Source organism: Ambystoma mexicanum, chromosome 3q (genome assembly GCF_040938575.1).
Source record: "Ambystoma mexicanum isolate Mex_15411 chromosome 3q, UKY_AmexF1_1, whole genome shotgun sequence".
Classification (NCBI taxonomy): Eukaryota; Metazoa; Chordata; class Amphibia; order Caudata; family Ambystomatidae; genus Ambystoma; species Ambystoma mexicanum.
Genome location: NC_090926.1, coordinates 228,094,746 through 228,114,250, shown reverse-complemented (window position 1 = coordinate 228,114,250; position 19,505 = coordinate 228,094,746). Strand labels below are relative to the sequence as shown.

The window sequence follows — 19,505 nt, the reverse complement described above, 5'->3', positions numbered from 1 at the left end:
AAAGCTTCTAATGTCTACATCATTTTAAAGGGGAAAGGACCTCCTAATATTAAATAGTCATCAGACTTGCAGTACAAAGAGGACCGTAGGAAGCATTTTGAAGATGAAATGTTGTCTATACTTTGGACTAAGATTAACATGGTATCTGTGTCTGCGAACTTAACCCAAACTCTTTATTAAATCACACAGATGGCCTTTATTACTGCTAAGAGACTGTTTAATTCCAACATTTCTGACACTGGTTTATGTTGGTCATGTCACTCAGCCACTGCATGTATGTTTATTTAATGCTTGTTGGTGAAGGCCTTCTAGAACCAGATATGGAATGTCCTTTAACACATTTTTGAAATTCTATTTCTTAACTTTAACCAATATCCTTTTGGGAAGTCAATCATATAATGCTGGGAAAATTAAACCATCTTAAATTATTTTTGATTTATTCATACTTCTTGCAATTCACTTCATTACATTCAATTGGACAGATTTTACAAACATGTCTATTTAAGGATGGTGCAATAATATCTGTGAAGTACTGTCACAACCGCGGGTTCCTGGCGCTTGTGGAAGAGGTGGAAACATGGCTGCCACCTGACTGTGCCGCCACGTTGTATACCTAGACGTCGTTAGCGGTCTAGTCTTTTCAAACATGGCCGCCGCTGAGTGTATTTACTAGCTTACGCTCGGAGGTTCGGCGCGTTGCAACTCTTGGATTTCTCCTTTGTTGCTTGCGCTCCTCTTTACTTCGCTTGGCGGTGATCCGCCTCTGTCCTTATTTTCTCCTCTCCGTTGCTCCACTCTTTTCTCCTTGACCTCTCTCCTCCTCGCCCCCCGTGTATTCTCCTCCCTTCCTCCTTTCAGCCTGCATGCTAGCCTATTCGCTGTTTCTCTCCCGGGTTTCCATCCGTTGGCTCCCTTCTGTTCAGCATTCCAGCATTCTCTCCTTCCCCGTTCTTTTGTGCTTCTCCTTCACTTACCTGCCCTGGATCGTCATTTCATACTACTCCGGCTTGAAACTTCACCTCATATATTCCAGTCCAGCGGGGATTCAGCACTCCAAAGGGGTTTTTGTGCTGCAAGGCTTTTCCCCTTGCTTCGTGTGTCTGTCGCGGAGGGGAGTCACCGTTGATTCCTACCCAGAGTCACGGTGGCTTCCTTCCGAGGTCGGCCCTATCTACTCAAGAAGAAGAAAGCCCACGTTCCTCGCTCACACGGAAAGAAGTTGGATTTCTCTTCAACGTCAGGTGAGGAGGAAGGGGAACATGGAGACTCTCCGAGCTTGAGTGGGGAGGAAGATATTACAGATAAGCCTGTTGATATACCCACACAGTCTGGTACCCCTGATATGTACATAGAATGGAGAGTGCATCGCCACCTCGCCTTCTCTCTCACCAAGAAGAGTGCCCACATCCAAGCCTGCGTCTCTGCGGCATCTAACAACTCGGCCAAACTCTTTAAAATCTGCAAGGTGCCGGCCAATCCTGCTGCAGTCTCTACCTCTCCTGTCCCCTCCCAGGCCCTCTGCACGGCCCTGGCTTCTCATTTCATCTCTAAAACTCAGGACATCCTGTCCTCTCTTTCTTCCTCTCACCCTCCTCCCTCTACTCCCTGCTCTTCCACTGGCCCTTCTTTTGCCACCTCTCCTCCCTCCTTCTCTGCCTTTCCCCTGTTCTCCCCAGACAAGGTTTCTAGACAAGTCCAATTTATGACCGTCAAGGACCACATTAACACCCTGGCCCCTGCTCTGGCTGACTTCTGCAACTACTCCTTCAACACTGGAGTCTTCTGTTCCCCCCATGAAGCACTCCCTTGTGTATCCTCTTCTTAAGAAACCCTCTGCCGACCCGTCCTGCCCGGCTAACTATCGCCCAATCTCCATCACTCCTTTCCTGGCAAACTCCTGGAAAAGCTGGCCATCTCCCAGCTTAATCTTTACGCTGAATCTGTTGGTTGCCTCCATGACCATCAGTCTGGCTTCAGAGCTGCCAGAAGCACCAAAACTGCTCTGCTGAACATCCGTGAAGACCTGCTCTCCAACCTCGATTCCAATACCCCCTGGTCCTCATCTTTGTTGATCTCTCTTCTGCCTTTGACACCGTCAACCATGCCATCCTGCTCAACCATCTACGTGATAACCTGGGTATCAACGATCAAACCCTAGCTTGGCTGACTTCTTTCCTCTCCGATCAACACTCCCAGGTCCAACTTGGATCCTTCCTCTTCTCTATCTGTACTTGTGTTCCCCAGCGGTCTAACCTCTCTCCCTGGGTGTTCAACCAATACCTGGCACCTCTTGCCCACCACATTGCCACTCTCTGCCCCAACTTTCAGTACTATGCAGATGACACTCAACTCATTTTCAGGCTCCCTTTTGCCACCTCTTCTCCTTCTCTCATCTCTGTCTGCCTGCTAACCAGGAGTGGTGGGCCACCAATGATCTCTGTCTTAATGCCAGTAGGCCCGAGATTCTCCTCATCAGCACACCTACTCCCTCCTTTCCTGTCACTCTCTGGCCGGCCTCTCTTGGCCCTCTTCCTGCCACACTACCAGCTGCACCTCCTCAGAGATATTCTTCCTTTCCTCTCCTCTCCTCACTGTCTCCAGAGCTCTGGTTCTCTATAGGCTGGACTACTGCCACAGCCTCTTTCTAAATCTGTCTGCCTCTACTCTCCGCACACGGCAACTCATCCAAAACAGGACTGCAAGACTTGTCCTTAGCCTCAAGCCCAGGGATCGTATCTCTCCAGGACTGAAATCCCTTAACTGGCTTCCAGTGGAGGCGAAGATTAAGTTCAAAACCCTCTGCATTGTCCACAAGTCCTTTTGGGGCCTGGGGCCTCAATACCTTCAACCCTCTCTTCCTAAATATCTTCCCGCTCGAGCTCTTTGCTCATCCGCCTCCAGGCCCAGGTCCCCTCCCCCGACAGATGCACACCTGCACTGCCCCCCTTGGCACCCTTGCTCTCGGGGGGTGTTTCTGTATCCCTACAGCCCTCTACCAGCACTTGACACCTGATGTCTGCACTTACCCTTGCCACCAGCTGGCCGCTCTCTTTATTTATTGTTTTATTTATTGTACTGTTTATCCCATGTACTGCACTGCCCCTTCCCCGTTCCCCCTGCACTTTCCCCTCCCCCCTACCCTGCACTAGTGCAATCTCAATGTCACCTGGCCTAGTAAGGTGCTAAGGTCGTTGTCTCTGTCTTCCCTCTGCTCCCCTCCCTTGCCTCGTTGCACCTTGAAACACTTGTGTATAGGCGCGATGTAAATGCCTTATCATATCATATCATTTCTCTTTAAAACATGACAATTAATGGCAACACTTTGCTAATGATTTAAATGATACTAATGTCTAATCCAGCGAAGTTTAATATTAATAGCATTGATTGTTACTCTTGTTTATTTCTTTAAATGTGATGTATTATGTGCATACACCTCCCTTGTTTTCTTTCCTCGTCTTATCTCTTTCCCTCTCACTAAACCAAATGTCTTTTTCTTGCGTGTTTATACCATGTTTTTTTTATTTATCCTTATAATATCATTCTGATTTGACTTTTATTCTGATCGTTCATTGTTATCTAGTTACCCTATTATGGACTGTATGTCAAATGTGATATTATTTATGCATTTCTCATTGTCATATTGAGACTATTGGTTTGTAATTAGGATCTGAATAAAATAAAACTTTATAAACTAAATAATTATGTATTGTTCATCAACCCATCCAGAAGCCAGGTCCCACGTGCCTGCACCGTTATCTTCCCAAATATCGTACACCAGGAAACGTGCAATCTACAGGCGACATTAAAGTCAATGACGCAAACAACCACCCGACTCTGACACAGAGGGAAGACACTCAGGCCCTGATTCATGGAATTATTTGCGTTGAAAACGGGGATTTGCATGACATTCTGCCTGCAAATCCCTGTTTCATGAATGGGGATTTGCAGGCAGATAATTCCATGAATCAGGAAAATCCTAATCTCTGGCACAAGCGATACACTTCTCTGAGAACTATAGTTGCTCACAAGCGGTTAAGGAAACTATTAAAAACACCCATTCCCAACGTGCCTCCAAACTGCATCATGTACCAGGGATCTGCAACGGGTGCTCTCCAGATGTTCCAGACTGTGTCTTCCATGATCCCTCAGCATTGACTATGCTGGTCGGAGCTGGTGGGAGTTGTAGTGCAAAACATATCATGAGACCCTAGAACCTGGCATCTCGACACATAGCTTTGCTCCTGCATCTTTTCGTGGCCACCAGCCTTTGGACACGACCTCCACTCGTCCCCGTTTAACAAATGGGGACCTTATTAAGGCATAACATTTAGAGTTATGTCACTGCTGGGCCAGCTACTCTGTAAAGTATTGCACTTATAAAATCTGGAAAGAGAATATACATTGTAAATGGTTATTGTATCCCCTAACTGTCTACTAACTGTGTTCCTTCTGGTCCCCAATTCCCCCTCGTGCCCTGCTGGGCTTACACTAGAATATGCACATTCATTATAAATGGTAATTGGACCCGCACCCCTTTTCTTTTGCCTTCCCCTCCCTAGGTGAAATAAATAAATGAACCCCTAATGAGAACGATCAGCCACAAGCCCTCCTCCGTGACTAGCCCTGCATATACCCACAGCCCTCGCCCATCAGGGTGGAATAAACATACACACTGGCAAAATACAAAATAAAACATCTTTCCAATTCAAAGATGTACCAGAAATCCTTTGTCTGCATATCATATTTCAGAAGGACTTTAAAATCTTATGATGGGGGAAACTGAAGAGAAAGACACAGGATTTCCAGGGAAAGGGGGGTGGTAACGTGCTGGCACAGAGATAAGAGAAGACACTGCGCCAGAGACAAGGAGCAGAAGGAACTTAAAATAAGCAGCCATTTGAAGGAGCAACACTTTTGCCTTTTCTACAGGCAGACATATTCCCTCTATTCAGCTATCTTAACATTACATCTTTTACAAGGCACTATTTAAAAAAAATGCTCCAAATCAATGAAATAACATGTTGCTAGTGATCTCAACCTTTTCTTTGCAAACCAATATTATCCCACGACCTTTCAGACAGAGGCTTTAGCAGGCGGCAGTTACTGTATTAAATCATTTAATGTGACAAGACTGTAGAAAGGACTGAGCTGAATTGATGCAGTTACCCCAATCAACCTTAAAACTGCTGGTTTTGGAGGCTGAAACGACTGTTTTAAATCACACATATTTAACAAGAATGAAGATAACAGAGAATATTAGATCGGTCATAGCACTGGCATATATGTATCCCCCAAAAAGGCCAGAAATAGTGCCACGCCCACATTTACTTTCTGGAAAAAAGTTGCTTCCCCGTACATGTGGATATCTTATTGTCTATGACCCAAAACTAAAAAAGAAATATTCAATGGCCCACGACAATACCAATGAGAAATACCAAAAGAAAAGAGCAGTAGCAATCAGATGCAGGGCGATGAGTCATATAGTGAATAAATGATATGATATGGTATGATAGTTTATTTATATAGCGCATATATACAATGTGTTTCAAAGCTTTTCAAGAAAAGGGAGGGAACAAGGGAAAATACAATGATATTCTTACAGGCCATGAACAGTAAGGATGTGAAATTAACTATCATACGTGCCTGACGACATTTCAGATAATGCAAGAGCAAAGACAAAGATAAGGAAGGGCAGAGGAGTTGCTAGGGGGGGCTTAGGAGGCTGTAGCCCTGGTCTTTTGGTTGTAGCCCCGGATAGAATCTCAGGAGCTGCAACCAAAAGGCTAGCTAGCCCCCAGTCCCGACAGTTCTGACATTAGTGTAGCCCCGGGTCTTTTCCAGACCTAGCAACACCCCTGGGAGAGTGGGAAGGAAATGGAAACAGACAGGCGACTACCGTACTAGGCCTGATGACATTTCTGGTAGAGCCGGAGAAAAACAAAAGGTGAGCAGTGTAAGGAAGCAGAACAATTATACAGACAGCAGAAGAGAGAGGGTACTTCGAGGGAGGAAAAGGGGAGGCCAGAGAAGCAGCAGAGGGGCCGGAACCAGAATCAAGGAGGAATAAGATGGGATCATGTGAAAGAGATTTGGTGGGAGAGAAAGGCACCTAACTTGGCTTCGCAATGCAACCTTGAGTCCCCTCACAAGACAAGAACATCATGTGACTGTCTAAATCCACAGTGGGATCATAGGCACTGGACGCGAGCGGCCCACTTACCCAATGCTTTGTAGGTCTTGGGTGGGCACTTGGCAAACTTGAGATCCACCCACCAGCTTTCAGGTACCTGCTAATGGGCCCTTTTCAGCCACTCCCCTTTATCGATTGACCCTTTCTGCTTTCAGCGGTGCTTCCTCAGCTCCAAATACGAGCTCCTGATTAAAGGTGAAGAGGCCATTTCACTTCACCCTCTTTGCCCTTATGTTCTCGTAATCCACCCACCTGACTTCTTTCGTCTCAGGCTTCTGCGATGAACCCATCAGCTCCCCCCATTAACTGAGAAAGGGCTGTTTGTGCTTTGATTAGATGCTCCCCAAATCCAAGGTTCACCTCCCTATTCGCTCAGCCACCTTGACTGATGCTGGGTCTTGACCCCTTTGTCTTCGGGATCCTTTTAGCCAAGAGCAGACATGTGGTGGTGCCCTGTCTGATCCAACACTCAACGTACCTGTTCCATCATCCTAAAATATTTGGAAGAATATTTGCCCATCTACACATGTGTGGTGCGGGAGCCACCCTGGCACACTGTGTTGCGGCACTCCACATCGGTGCATGTATATCAGGGGAAACATGCCCCCCTTTTGGACTTGATGGGTTGATAAACTATCCCTTCTTTGAGCAATTGTTCAATTTTACTGATGGCAAAGGTTTGGGGGTGGGCATACTTCGCTATACAGTCTCGCACCTGTGTCAGGTGGTTTGAGGAATCAACTTCCGGGGCACCAGTGGCCAAGGGATGAATATCGGTTACTAAACCCTCATTCAGCCCCACTCCTATAGTACACCAGAAGGGATCCAAACAGATAGGAAACACAAGCAAATTATAAACCTCCTTGTCCAATTTTGGTAACGTAGATGGAACGGCAGGCTTATCTCCGAAAGGTTGTGGATTGTTGGTTAGTTGCAATACAGAAAAAAAAACAATTATTACCCAATGATAAAAGGCACTTTCCAGTCAAGGTTGCATAGAAATGTCAACTTTATTATTATCACAATAGACACTTCTAGCACACTACAAACTACAACCCACCCTGTAAAGGCATGCAGAGGACAGACAGTTTCTAGCAAGGAAAAGCAGTGCGCTCTGCATACTGACATGAAGATAGTCGGTATAGTAATTAATCGCAATAGTTCACGGATACTTGGTTTCAACACAAAGGGAGTAGTGGGTCGCAAAGTGTCACTAGGGGCCTGCAGAGAAGGACCAGGGGGACAGAACCACCATGTACATTGTGCTGTAGGAGTTCCTGCTGCTTGGCAGGGTCATGCCATTTTCAGGTCGCTTTGCAGCTTCTGTGACACAGTTCAACACAGGAGACAGCTGCGGGTATCAGGCAGCAGGCAGTTCGGTGAGCAAAGCTCGATGGACGGCCACAGGCAGACCTACACGGCGGCTCGTGGTCAGGAATTTTTGTCTCAGTGCTTGTCTGTGGTTCTGAAGCACTGGTCGAGGCGTCTTGGTTGGATTTAGCGACTGTTGCATAACAACAGTCAGCGGTGCAGTCGGTTGTAGCTTTAGGGGTTCTACTGGCTCGAAAATGTCCTTTAAGGCAGACATAGGTAGATGCTTGTCGATGCACTTCGACTAGCTTCTTCACTGGGATCGTGTCATCTTTTAAGGTGGATGGCCCAAAGCTGAGGAGAGTGTTGCCGGCATCCGCCTTGTCCTTGGTTTGGTTCAGAGACCCTCTGGCACTTCCCACCTAGGAAGCATGCTGCACAGCCTAGCAGGGCACACTGTGTGCTGGTTGGGTAATGGTTCTGGAGCTGCTAGAGGGTCCTCTGGATTTGGTATCTCCTTCTGTTCCCTGGGAGATGTCTTGCTTCCCTCTTCAAGGTCCTGGCCTTCCTTCACTGGTGAACGATGTAAGGCAGACTGTACCTTCAGCCAGGGTCCAATGAAGAGTTCTTCTTGCTACTCCTTGCAAAGTCTTCAGATGCTCTACCTAAAGAGGGGCCCTGCCCTCCTTGAAAGCCAATTGGACCACAGGGATTAGTGTAGGGTAAGCCTACCTTAATGAACCAATCCTGGATACCCACCAACAATATCCTGTATGCATCAGGTCATGACTAGAGTGCTTTGCAACACAGAAGGTAAAGGGGTGAAAACATGTAATACTAAGTCCCACCCATCTTCCTATCTGTTGTGGATCTCTTGAGGGGCTCTTTGGTTGCTGGAGCTCTTTGTGGTTAGTGATTAAAGTGGCAGATATCCCTGGAAGCTGCAACAAGACCAGACTTTCTGGTTCCGTCAAGCCACATACTCGTACCTTCTGAATGGGGTCTCCATGCAGGGATGACTACGGTAAACATGCAGTCCCAGACATGACATTTCGCTATCAGTCGATTCTGAGGGTGGGAGCTGGCATCAGGTTGGCACAGTGCCTATGAAACAGTCTTGGGGTTTCCTGTCTCCTTTGTTAGCCTCTGCAGCCAGACCCCATGTGGGCCTGTGTGAATTAAACTCTGATTAGTATGAGAATGATGCCACCAGCTATAGGGCTCAACAAACGGACATGGTGTATCCATGGAGCCTTTGTTAGTTAGTTAGGCTGGCCATGGCAGGGGGGAGGTTTGCCATCCCCCTTCTGTGTGTGCATTGTCCACTCCACCTGTCAGATCCCAAATAAGCATAAGAGGGGAGGCTGCGCATGTAGGCTGTATCTACCTAGAGTACACAGGTCTATGCATATGTTGTGCGGTGAGCATAGGAAAACATGTGCAGATAAGCCCCACACAGGTTTTAGAGGTTGATCTACCAGCATTCAATTTCATTTAAAATTTAAAGAAAGCCCAGGCGAACGCACACCCACTGTACGGATGGTTCAATTCCTCAAAGGGGCCCCCTGGGTCATACCTTCCTGAAACTTGTAGCTTGCTTTGCCCTGAATTTTGAAAGACGAACTGAGCATACACAGACAAGAGAAGCCTACCCACATGAGCCATAAACGCTGGCTGCCAGCTTACCATCCACCAACCAGCTTAGTGGAACTGGACCCTCGAAAGAGAGAGCCCAGCAATCTATTCTGGAGCCCAAACCAAGACACAACCAAAAACGAGCTGCAAAGTTCACGGTGAGAGTTTGGTGACCCCAAGCTGTCTGGACCAAGTACACACCCACCACACCTAAGCGCTTTTATTTATTGGAAGTACTGACAGTCACTTCTCCCAGAAATGACGTACATAAGGACAACCTTCCAGAAAATAGAGACAGTCCCTGGGAAGGATGCCTTCCCATAATTGCATGAGTGTAACAGCCAGTTGGTCAGGGAGTGGTAGAAAGGCACATATAAACGGGTTAAGCGACATCAAAGGAATAGAAATAAGTATGATACGAGGCTTTTGCAATGGACCAGTATTTATATGCGTGTGAATTACATATATACTTCCGGCTTGCATCTCAGAGTGCCATGCAGAATAGTCGGAGTCGAGGGTTCTGTTTGGTTAACAGCACTCTTTCACCAGTAGAGACGTGGATATTGCGCCCGTTTTCCCGAAGTTCAATGCTGTGTATTGGTTTGAGGTCCGAGGGTAGAGATTTACCTTGGTGAGGGGCCATGGGGGTGAAAGAGTGCAAGCAAAGGGTGCGCAGCAGGTAACAGGGGGACCGAAATCATGTGAGGGTGTACTAGAGAGAGCAGCAACCTGCCATGTTTTGAAGGGCAAGGCCTTGGATGGTTTTAAAGACAAGCACCAGCAAGTTAAAGAGGGATTGATTCTGCATCAGCAGCCAATGGCGTGCCGGCAAGGGAGGACCTAGGAATAATAGAAAGAGCATGGGTGGCAAAGATGATTGGAGTAAAGGAGTAGAGGGGAAGGTCCACGTGTAGGCAGACGAGAAAGGTGGGGTTTGTGACGAATCCGCTTCCGGGCACCAGTGGTCCAAATAGGCGGCAACGTCACCGGCAAGGATGGAGGAAGATATAGAGCACAGTTTGGGAGGGACAATCCTTGCCCAGAGAAAATCTAAGAAAGCCAGCGTTCCCCCAAAAGGGCCTGTAAATGCCTTGGAGCTGCATCAAACCAAAATAAATAAAAACGCAAAGGGTCCAAAAGTAGTCTTTTAAACCTATTTGAAATGCAAAAGGCAGGAAACAAAGGTTGCAGAAGGCAATACCGACTCAAGAAGGTTCCCCAAAAGACAAAAGTAATCCACAATTGGTCATAGAGCTTTTGTGGTTAGGGAGCAAAGGAGGAGGGAGAGTGCTGGAAAGCACCATTAGAAACATCCTGCAGAGCTTCAGCAGGGGCCTTTGTACAGGGCGGTGCAAGCTCCGAATTGCTAACTTTTGAACATTGGTTTTAAGCGATGTCCTAGTTGAACATCCTTAAGATGCTATTTGAGAGCACCTGAGGCATTGTTTACTTTTATTTGTCCGTATGCAGGGCTTTAAGTGGGCTGGGGCTAGCTGGGGTTCAGTCCCAGCGGTCTCTAGAAAGGGCTCCCGAGCGGGGGCCCACCACCAACTAGCCCCAGCTATCCCAACACCTCAGGCAGCCTGTGTAGCCAAAGCACTGCAGGGTTACACAGGCTGCCTGCAGGTGTCAGCACTTCAAATTAGGCATTGCCTTTTCTTTTTTTCAAAACCGAAGTACTGGTCCCCTCGTCCTGTTTCTGAGTAGAATCATCATGCAGCAGACAGATCTTTCACTCAAGAAGCACGTGGTTGTTAACCACGTGGCTCCTTGAATGAAAAGGCTGCCTGCTGAGTTGGAGACCTGGGGCCCACTGGTGTCACACCTTTGGTACGCTAAGCCAATCCTTTTGTTTAAAAGGTAATAATGCCAGTGCGTCCCAACTCCCTTGCTTTCACCAGCACCACCCCCTTAGGCGAGGGGGAGCTCACGTTAAGGGCATGGCTTAGGTACACTTCTACTTAAGCCTTGTCCCCTAATCAGAGCCCCCCCCCCCTGGATTTAGCATCCCACTTAAAGCACTGCATGCATTTGTTTTATTTTATTGTTCACTTGTTAGGCACTTATACAGTAAGTACATTCTGAGGGAACATGGGATTGAAATATATTGAAATAGACAACATTGTAAATGCTGTCAGCAAAGTGTAATTTGCAGGCAGCATTTATATGTTTTACAAAACGGAGTAAAATGAAAGAATAAAGGCGATTTGGCCTGTTTTTACTCTTTAGTTTGCTAATTGATTTGCTATGCTTACATGCGAGGCATTGTTTACTTTTATTTGTCCGTATAAAGGGCTTTAAGTGGGCTGGGGCTAGCTGGGGTTCAGCCCCAGCAGTCTCTAGAAAGGGCTCCCGAGTGGGGGCCCACCACCAACTAGCCCCAACCATCCCAACACCTCAGGCAGCCTGTGTAGCCAAAGCACTGCAGGGTTAAACGGGCTGCCTGCAGGCCTCGCCTTTTCTTTTTTTCAAAACCGAAGTCCTGGTCCCTTCGTCCTGTTTCTGAGCAGAATCATCACGCAGCAGAAATACCTTTCACTCAAGAAGCACGTGGTTGTTAACCACGTGGCACCTTGAATGAAAAGGCTGCCTGCTGAGTCGGAGACCTGGGGCCCACTGGTGTCACACCTATGGTGCGCTAAGCCAATCCTTTTGTTTAAAAGGTAATAATGCCAGTGCGTCCCAACTCCCTTGCTTTCACCAGCACCACCCCCTTAGGCGAGGGCTGGCTCATGTTAAGGGCATGGCTTAGGTACACCCCTACTTAAGCCTTGTCCCCTAATGAGAGCCCCCCCCTCCCCGGATTTAGCATCCCACTTAAAGCACTGCATGCATTTGTTTTATTTTGTTGTTCGCTTGTTAGGCAGTTATACACTAAGTACATTCTGTTTCAAAGCGCCTACAGGGCAACAAAGAGGGAACATGGGATTGAAATACATTGAAATAGACAAAATATTAAGTACAGTGGCGGAATGAAATGACAAACCTACTTTGCTTTGTGAGTATTCAGAACGTGCAAGTGCAGCAAGGAAGGGGGGCAGTGGGGTACGTGCTGGGGTGTCCATGGGGTGTCCGATCTATGAAAGCCTCTTCAAAACAGGTTCATCCCTGTTCCTCTAAAACCATCAAGGACCACATTGACACCCTCGCTCCGGCCCTTGCTGATATTTGCAACCACTCCTTTGCCTCTGGATCCTTCCCCTCCCCTCTGAAGCACTCCTTTGTGCATCCTCTTCTCAAGAAACCCACAGCTGATCCTTCTTGTCCTGCTAACTATCGCCCAATTTCCATTACTCCCTTTCTTGGCAAACTCCTGGAAAAGTTGTCCATCTCTCAGCTTAACCTTCATTTCAATTCTGTTGGCTGTCTCCATGACCACCAGTCTGGCTTCAGAGCTGCCAGAAACACGGAGACCGCTCTCCTGAACATTCGTGAAGATCTGCTCTCCAACCTTGACTCTAACATTCCCTCTGTCTTCATCCTCCTTGATCTCTCTTCTGCCTTCGACGCGGTCAACCATACCATCCTGCTCAACCGTCTCCATGAAAACCTGGGTATCACTGACCAGGCTCTGTCCTGGCTGATCGTTTTCCTCTCAGATCAACCCTCCCAGGTCCAACTTGGGTCCTTCCTTTCATCTATCTTCCTCTCTACCTGTGGTGTTCCACAGTGGTCTAACCTCTCGCCCTGGCTTTTTAACCAATACCTGGCAACTCTTGCCCACTGCATTGCCATTTTCTGCTCAAATTTCCAGTGCTACGCTGACGACACTCAACTCATTTTCAGGCTGCCCTCTGCCACCTCCTCTCCCTCTCTCATCTCTGATTGCCTAACTGACATTCAACATTGGTGTGCCGCCAATGATCTTTGTCTGAATGCCAGCAAGACGGAGATCCTCCTCATCGGCACACCTTCACCATCCTTTCCCCTCACTTTCTGGCCAGCCTCCCTTGGCCCTCCTCCTACCCCCACCTGAGAGGCTAAGAACCTCAGGGTCATCTTTGACTCCTCCCTTTCCTTCTCCGCCCACATTTCTGAGGTCTCTAAAAAGTCAAATTTCCGACTGCACCTCCTCAGAGGTACTCTGTATTTCCTCTCCTTCCCCCCGAAGCTCATGCTATCCCAAACTCTAGTTCTCTCTAGCTTGGACTATTGTAACAGCCTCTTTCTAAATCTACCTGCCTCTACTCTCCGCCCTCTGCAACCAATCCAGAACAGGACTGCGAGATTTGTCCTTGGCCTCAAGCCCTCGGATCGTATCTCTCCAGCTATGAATTCTCTCGACTCGCTCCCAGTGGATGCAAGGATTAAATTCAAAACCCTCTGCATTGTCCACAAGGCTTTCTGGGGCCTGGGTCCAAAATACCTTCAGCTATCCCTCCGCAAATTCCTCGTCTCTCGAGCTCTTCGCTCCTCTACCTCCAACTCCCTCAGGGTCAGTCGTTTTTCTAAGAAACGAGCTGGGGGTAGATCTCTGTCTTCGGCTGTGGCCTCCCTCTCGAACAGCCTCTCTGCCACTCTAAAACTTGAGGAGAACCATCTCCGGTTCTGGAAGCACCTCAAGACCTTCCTCTTTTCTTCTGCCTTTGCTCCCCCTCTCCCCTGCTGATCTGTTCTCTCTTGGCACTATGCACCTGGCCACCCTCTGTTCTTTGGGCCCAGGTACCTGCTCATCCTGCCACCCTCCCGCACTGCCTCCGGGCCACCCCTTGCACTGGGGTCTGTATCTGTACCCATACAGCCCCCCCTTTTTCTTCCTGCACTTATCAGACATACCCTGTCTGCTGCCTTAAACCTAGCACTTGCAAATTGCTGGCTGCATTACCACTGTTTGTTGCCTTTATTATTTATTTATTGTTATTTATCTGTTTCTCCCCTGCTTCGCACTTTCCACCTTTGCCCCTTCCATGCACTTTTCCCCTCCTCCCTCTCCCATGCACTTGCGCGTTCTCAATGTCACTGGGCCTAGTAAGATCGCTGTTTTGTTCTCCCCTGTTCCCCTCCCTTGCCTTGTTGCGCTCTGAAACACTTGTGTACGAGCGCGATAGAAATAAAATATCAATCAATCAATCAATCATGCTTGTGAGTGAGCTACAGATGAAGTGCAAGGTATGGTAAGTGCTACATGGCCTGGAACTGCATCGGGTGGAGAAGTGCGAGCCTCCAGGCGGAGGGGGTGCCGAGGCAAGTCGGTAGACAGAAGCTGGGGCGATTGGGTGGGAGAGGTCACAGACCCAGAGGATGCATAAAGGCCCAGGACACTAATCACAGAAACTGTGAGATTAGCAGAGATGGGAAGATGAGAAGGAGGAGGAAAAGAGGAGTCCTGAGTTGCTTCCGGAATTTAAGAAACACCAGCTCAAGAAGCAGAGTGAGGGGGAGGCTGTTGCATAGGAGTGAGCCAGCTGAGGAAAGTGATCGGCATCCTGCCCTCTGTTTAGCGAAACACTTTGCACACAAGGAGTTGGTGCCAGAGGAACGTAGGGGTCTAGCAGGAGAGTATTTGGTAAGAAAGAGTTGCAGATAGTGTGGTCTCCATCCCCAGACAGCCTTGTGGATCAAGCAGATGGATTTTAATTTAATCTGTGCACCAACTGGGAGCCAGTGAAGACTTTTTAGGGCTTGAGAGATGCAGACCATGGGCTTGAGGCCAAGGATAAGTCTTGCTACCCTATTCTGGACTAGTTGAAGGGGTTGCAGAGTGGAGGAAGGTAGATTAAGGAAGACACTATTGCAATAGTCAAGCCTAGAGAGAACCAGGGCTCGGGTCACATTGAGCTTCTGGGGGAAGTGAGAAAAGGGAGAATTCTTTTGAGAAGGAAGAGCTGAAAGTGGGACTTCTTGGCAATGTACTGAGTATGAGGGAGGAGGCGAGAGAGGAGTCAAAGATGACTCTGGGGTTTCTGGCTTCAGAAGAAGGAGCAGGAGGAGGGCCCATGGTAGAAGGCCAGAAAGAAGGGAAGAAGGAGGGAGCAGGGGTCCCAACGGGAAGGATCTAAGTTTTGTTGGCATTCGTTGGCAGTGCACAATGCCCGGATGGCAGCTAGGCAGTCAGTGATGAAGGAAGGTGCAAGAGGGTCAGCAGGAAGTTTGAAAAAGAGTTGAGTGTCATCGGCATAACACTGGATGTTGGGGGAGAAAGAGGAGATGAGGAATGCCAGCTGAGCAAGGTAAATGTTAAAGAGCCAAGAGGAGAGGATAGCACCCTGGGGGACACCACAGGTGGAGAAAGAATTAGGAGAGGAGAAGGTGCCAAGGATGACTTGGGAGGAGTGGTTAGTTAGGAAAGAGGTCAGCCAGTCCAGTGCCTGTTCTGAGATACCAAGGGTATCATGGAGCCTTTGTATGAGGATGGAATGGTTGACTGTGTCAAAGGCAGACACGAGATTGAGTAGGAAGAGGACAGCTGGGGAGTTGGTATCCAGAGATGCGAGCAGTTCTTCAAAAGTGTTTCGAAGAGTTTCTGTGCCTCTGGATGCATGGAATCCAGATTGATGGTCTTGGAGACCACCAACAAGTTCAGCGTGCAAGTTGAGTTGGGGCAAGGCCAGCTTCTCCAGCAGTTTCCCCAGAAAGGGGTGATTGAAGTAGGACAGTAGTTAGCTGGACAGTTAGGGTCTGCTGAAGGTTTTTTCGGGAGGGGTTGCACAAGGGAGTGCTTGAGGACGGAGGGGAAAGATCCAGTGGAGTGGTTGCAGAGATCAGCGAGTGCAGGAGCAAGAGAGCCAATGTTGTCCTTTGTGGTTCTGGATGAGCAAGGGTGAACCCGTTTGGAAGAAACCTTCATAGAGTGGAAAACTCTGGTAACTTCTTCAGGTGTTGTAAGCAGTGTTCCCAATTGAACAGAAACTGCCAGATATGCAAGCATGTACGGGAGGGTTTCTCTGTAATTGTACACGGTGCCTCCCAGTGTGTAAAATGGACCCCAATGTGGTCTGCCTGTTTTATGCTGGCGCATGAAGCTGGCGGACCCCATGGGTATCTCCAGCATGTATACTGGCATGAAAATGCATACCAGCACAAATACTGGAGCATTTGAATGGCGGAGAGAAAGGGAGGCAGTGGAAACGCGGAAACGCAAGTTCTGTTACGCCCCTCCTCTACGCCATACAAATGATAGAAAATAAGCTGTGGCATGGCGTGGTCGAAACAGTGCATTTTACAGCACAATTTTCAGAAGACATATTACAAAAATCTATAGCGTTTTCAGGCAGTTCTGAAGACATGAGTTCTCATCAACAGTCACTCAACCTGCTGAGCTACATTTTTAGCTTTGTGCATGAGTACTGAACTTTCAAAGAATCCAGCATGGTATGTTGGTATGTGATATGTCGCTCCCCTGAGTCTGGCCAATGCCACTGTATTACCAACAGGGTAGCTCCGAAAAATGCCTCAAAAGTCTGGGTTTTTTCATCTCCCGCAATAAAGACACTGCACACCATGGCCTCACTTAGGACATACAGTTAGAACCCGAAAACGGTAACCATCGCTAAGGGGGCAAGTGAGGCTCCTGTTCCATTGCTAAAGAACAGAGGGGTGGTTGATGCCGTGCCCCTGTGTGCCCGCCATCATGAGCCGCGCTGTGTGAACCTCGTCCAATTAGACAAGTCCGTAGATTATGCGCCCAATTCATGGATTTATTATTTTGCACGGTTGAAAGTGACTTTGCACCACTGAAAAGTGACTTTGCAGTGCCGACACAAACCCAGATTCATGGAACTGTGCAAAGTGTATTTTGCAGTGCAAAGTCAGTACAAAACCATTTTTGCAGTACAAAATGACTTGACTTTGCACTGCAAAAATACACTTTGCACAGTTCCATGAATCAGGGTTTGTGTCGGCACTGCAAAGTCACTTTTCAGCAGAGCAAAGTCACTTTGAAAACATTTCATGAATCGGGCCCAAAGTATTTGATTTAAGATTGTAAGCAATCGATGTAATATGTTTCATGTAACAAGCACCTTTAGCATGGTGTTTATTGGAATTATGGTTTATATACAGTAATGTATTGATATAATGAATTTTCTTTTAATGTTGCTGATGTAACTGGGTAAATGTTTTTTTCCAACCAATAAACCTAATAAAAAAAAATGTAACAACATTTTAAACATTGGTTTTCATGTAGAACCTGGTACTACCAAATTGTTCCTTTTTGAAGCGCTACAAAATCACCCCAATTCATGAGCTCGAAAAACCGCAAGCAACCGGCACATCTATGGAGTGAATTCTTAACCCACTGAACTATCATACATAATACGCTAAACTTACAAGGCTTCCCCAAAAAGAACAAGTCTATCTTGACATCTCTTTGTAATCATTCCAAAGCCCAATAGTGATAGATCAGTCTCGCTCTGTTATGCTGAATGGCGCGTGGGCTTGTTAGTGCCTTCGTTTCCTGCTCGTTCATTGATTTGCAGCCAGCTTTCTAGAAAAAGAAATCACATTTCAAAGCTTTTGGCCTAGAGAAAGTTAGCTCTGTGGGTTGTGCGCATGCTTAGCAATCTGTATGTGTTAGGCAGGTTGCAGGTTTCGTTCCCAGCATGGCCCTTGATGGTCCATAAAATGAGGACCACTGAACTGAATTCGGCAGTACGAATTATATTCTCATTGCCACGGAAAACATCTACTTCAGAGTTCCAGAGAGGACGTCACTGGCTGCCAGTACAACAGAGGATAGAGTTTAAAATTGCACGCCTTGTTTTCAAATGCATCCACGGCTCGCCTCAACTGATTTGACATCTAAGATGGTACTCCATGATCCCACTTGTACTTTGCGATCCAAGGGATAAGGTTCACTAGCAATTCTCCCCTCTAAAACAACTACTTGGGGAGATAGGCGGTTCTCCTTTGTGGGCGTCCATGCCTGGGTAATTCTCTTCTGCAATATCTGCGGCAAGCCAATTCCTTATCTAGTTTCCAGAAGCAATTGAAAAGGTACCCGTTTAAATAAATTCCGTGGCTACTTTAAAGCAGTTATCTATGTCTATGCTCATTTAATTTGATCTGCGCCCAGGTGCAGTTTCTGCTAGGCGCCCTCTGGGGATATGCACGTTAGAAATAACAAAATCAAATCAGAAAATAGTCTGAGGCTCCAGTGGGGTGCATACATTTTAATAGAGACAAAGAAATAGAGCTGGGGCTTAAAAGCCGCTGATTATCAGCCAGCAAGGAGCAGAAACACTAAATGCCCACTGAAAAGCTATAAACCCTTCTTTGTCAGCAAGTGACTGATATGGAGAACCGATGTTAAAAGGCATCAGACATCGAGGTAATAACACTTCTGTATACCCCGGAAGAAGTTACGGCAGGAAGGGCTCCAGCAAATGCAGCTTGCAAGTCACGCTGCAAAGCCCCAGAACGAAATCAATATCCAAAGGTAAATATTGCCGTGTTATAAGATTGCTAACTGGCAACATGGGGGCAGTTGCTGCCACCCCCACTCTTCTCCTTCCGAGGCTCGAAGCCCCTTCCAAATGAAAACAATGAAAAGCCCCGACGCCGTCCATGTGGATGACCCCGCAGACAGGTAAGGGAGGGCTTCAATTTGGAGACCCCCATCCAGCTGAGAGAAAAGGCACGAGTCTGCCGCCCGAACAGGCATGGGAACCTGTTAACACGTGTGTTAAGGCTTAGAGGGGACTGTGCCCCTCTAAGCCATTACACCATTCATTCAGCACCATTGAAATGGTCCATCAGACGTGACACGGGTTGGCACCCTCATCCTTCACGCACGCTAGTAATACATTGTTGAATCATTTTAATTGCATTGGCGCTATTCGTCCACGGTATGCATTTTGTATTTACCTTGCGGGATATGGACGATGCCCACCGTCAGGCCGGCCACCAGGTCCCCCATCAGCCACCTGCGCACCTTGTAGCGTGGCAGCCACGCCAGCAGCGGCACCCGCTCCGTCAGCGTGCGGCGCAGTGCCTTGACTGAGCCCCGGCACCTGCGTCCTGCCCACTCGCGGAGGCTCCCACCCGTGGCGTGCCCTCCTGCCTCCTCAGCGCCGAAGAGCTTCGCGAACTGCTCCTCGGTGTAAATGCTCCTGTGGACAGACACTCCAGAGGCCATGGCGCACCCTCCCCTTGTGATCGCGTCCTCCGACTCACGGGCTTTTATATGGCTGATGGACGCTGTGCGCCCACTTCTCGAGCGGGAGGTTGGTCAGTTGGCCGTGGTCCCGCCAGAGGAAAAGGTGTGGTAGCTTGAAGTCGCTGGCAAGTACATAAAAGCCCCCTTGGCAGCGGCAGCTGTGCAAGTCCTTCCAGGAGAAAGAAAGACGCTGCACTATCGCAATGGACGGTATTGTAGAAACATAAACCATTGCCGGAACGAGTGTGTTTGTAACTCTTTCTACCGGTCCTG

At 47.9% G+C, this 19,505-nt stretch overlaps 1 protein-coding gene across 1 annotated transcript in view; it reads right to left on the bottom strand.

Annotated features, from left to right (window-relative positions):
• LOC138582358 (solute carrier family 26 member 10-like) overlaps positions 1–19,219 on the bottom strand; it is a 170,816-nt gene extending 151,597 nt beyond the window's left edge. The window contains exon 1 of the mRNA XM_069653608.1: positions 18,941–19,219. Within this exon, the coding sequence (XP_069509709.1) occupies positions 18,941–19,211 (271 nt within the window). The 5' untranslated portion in view covers positions 19,212–19,219. The remainder of the gene's footprint in view (positions 1–18,940) is intronic.
• Between the last annotated feature and the right edge of the window lie 286 nt (positions 19,220–19,505).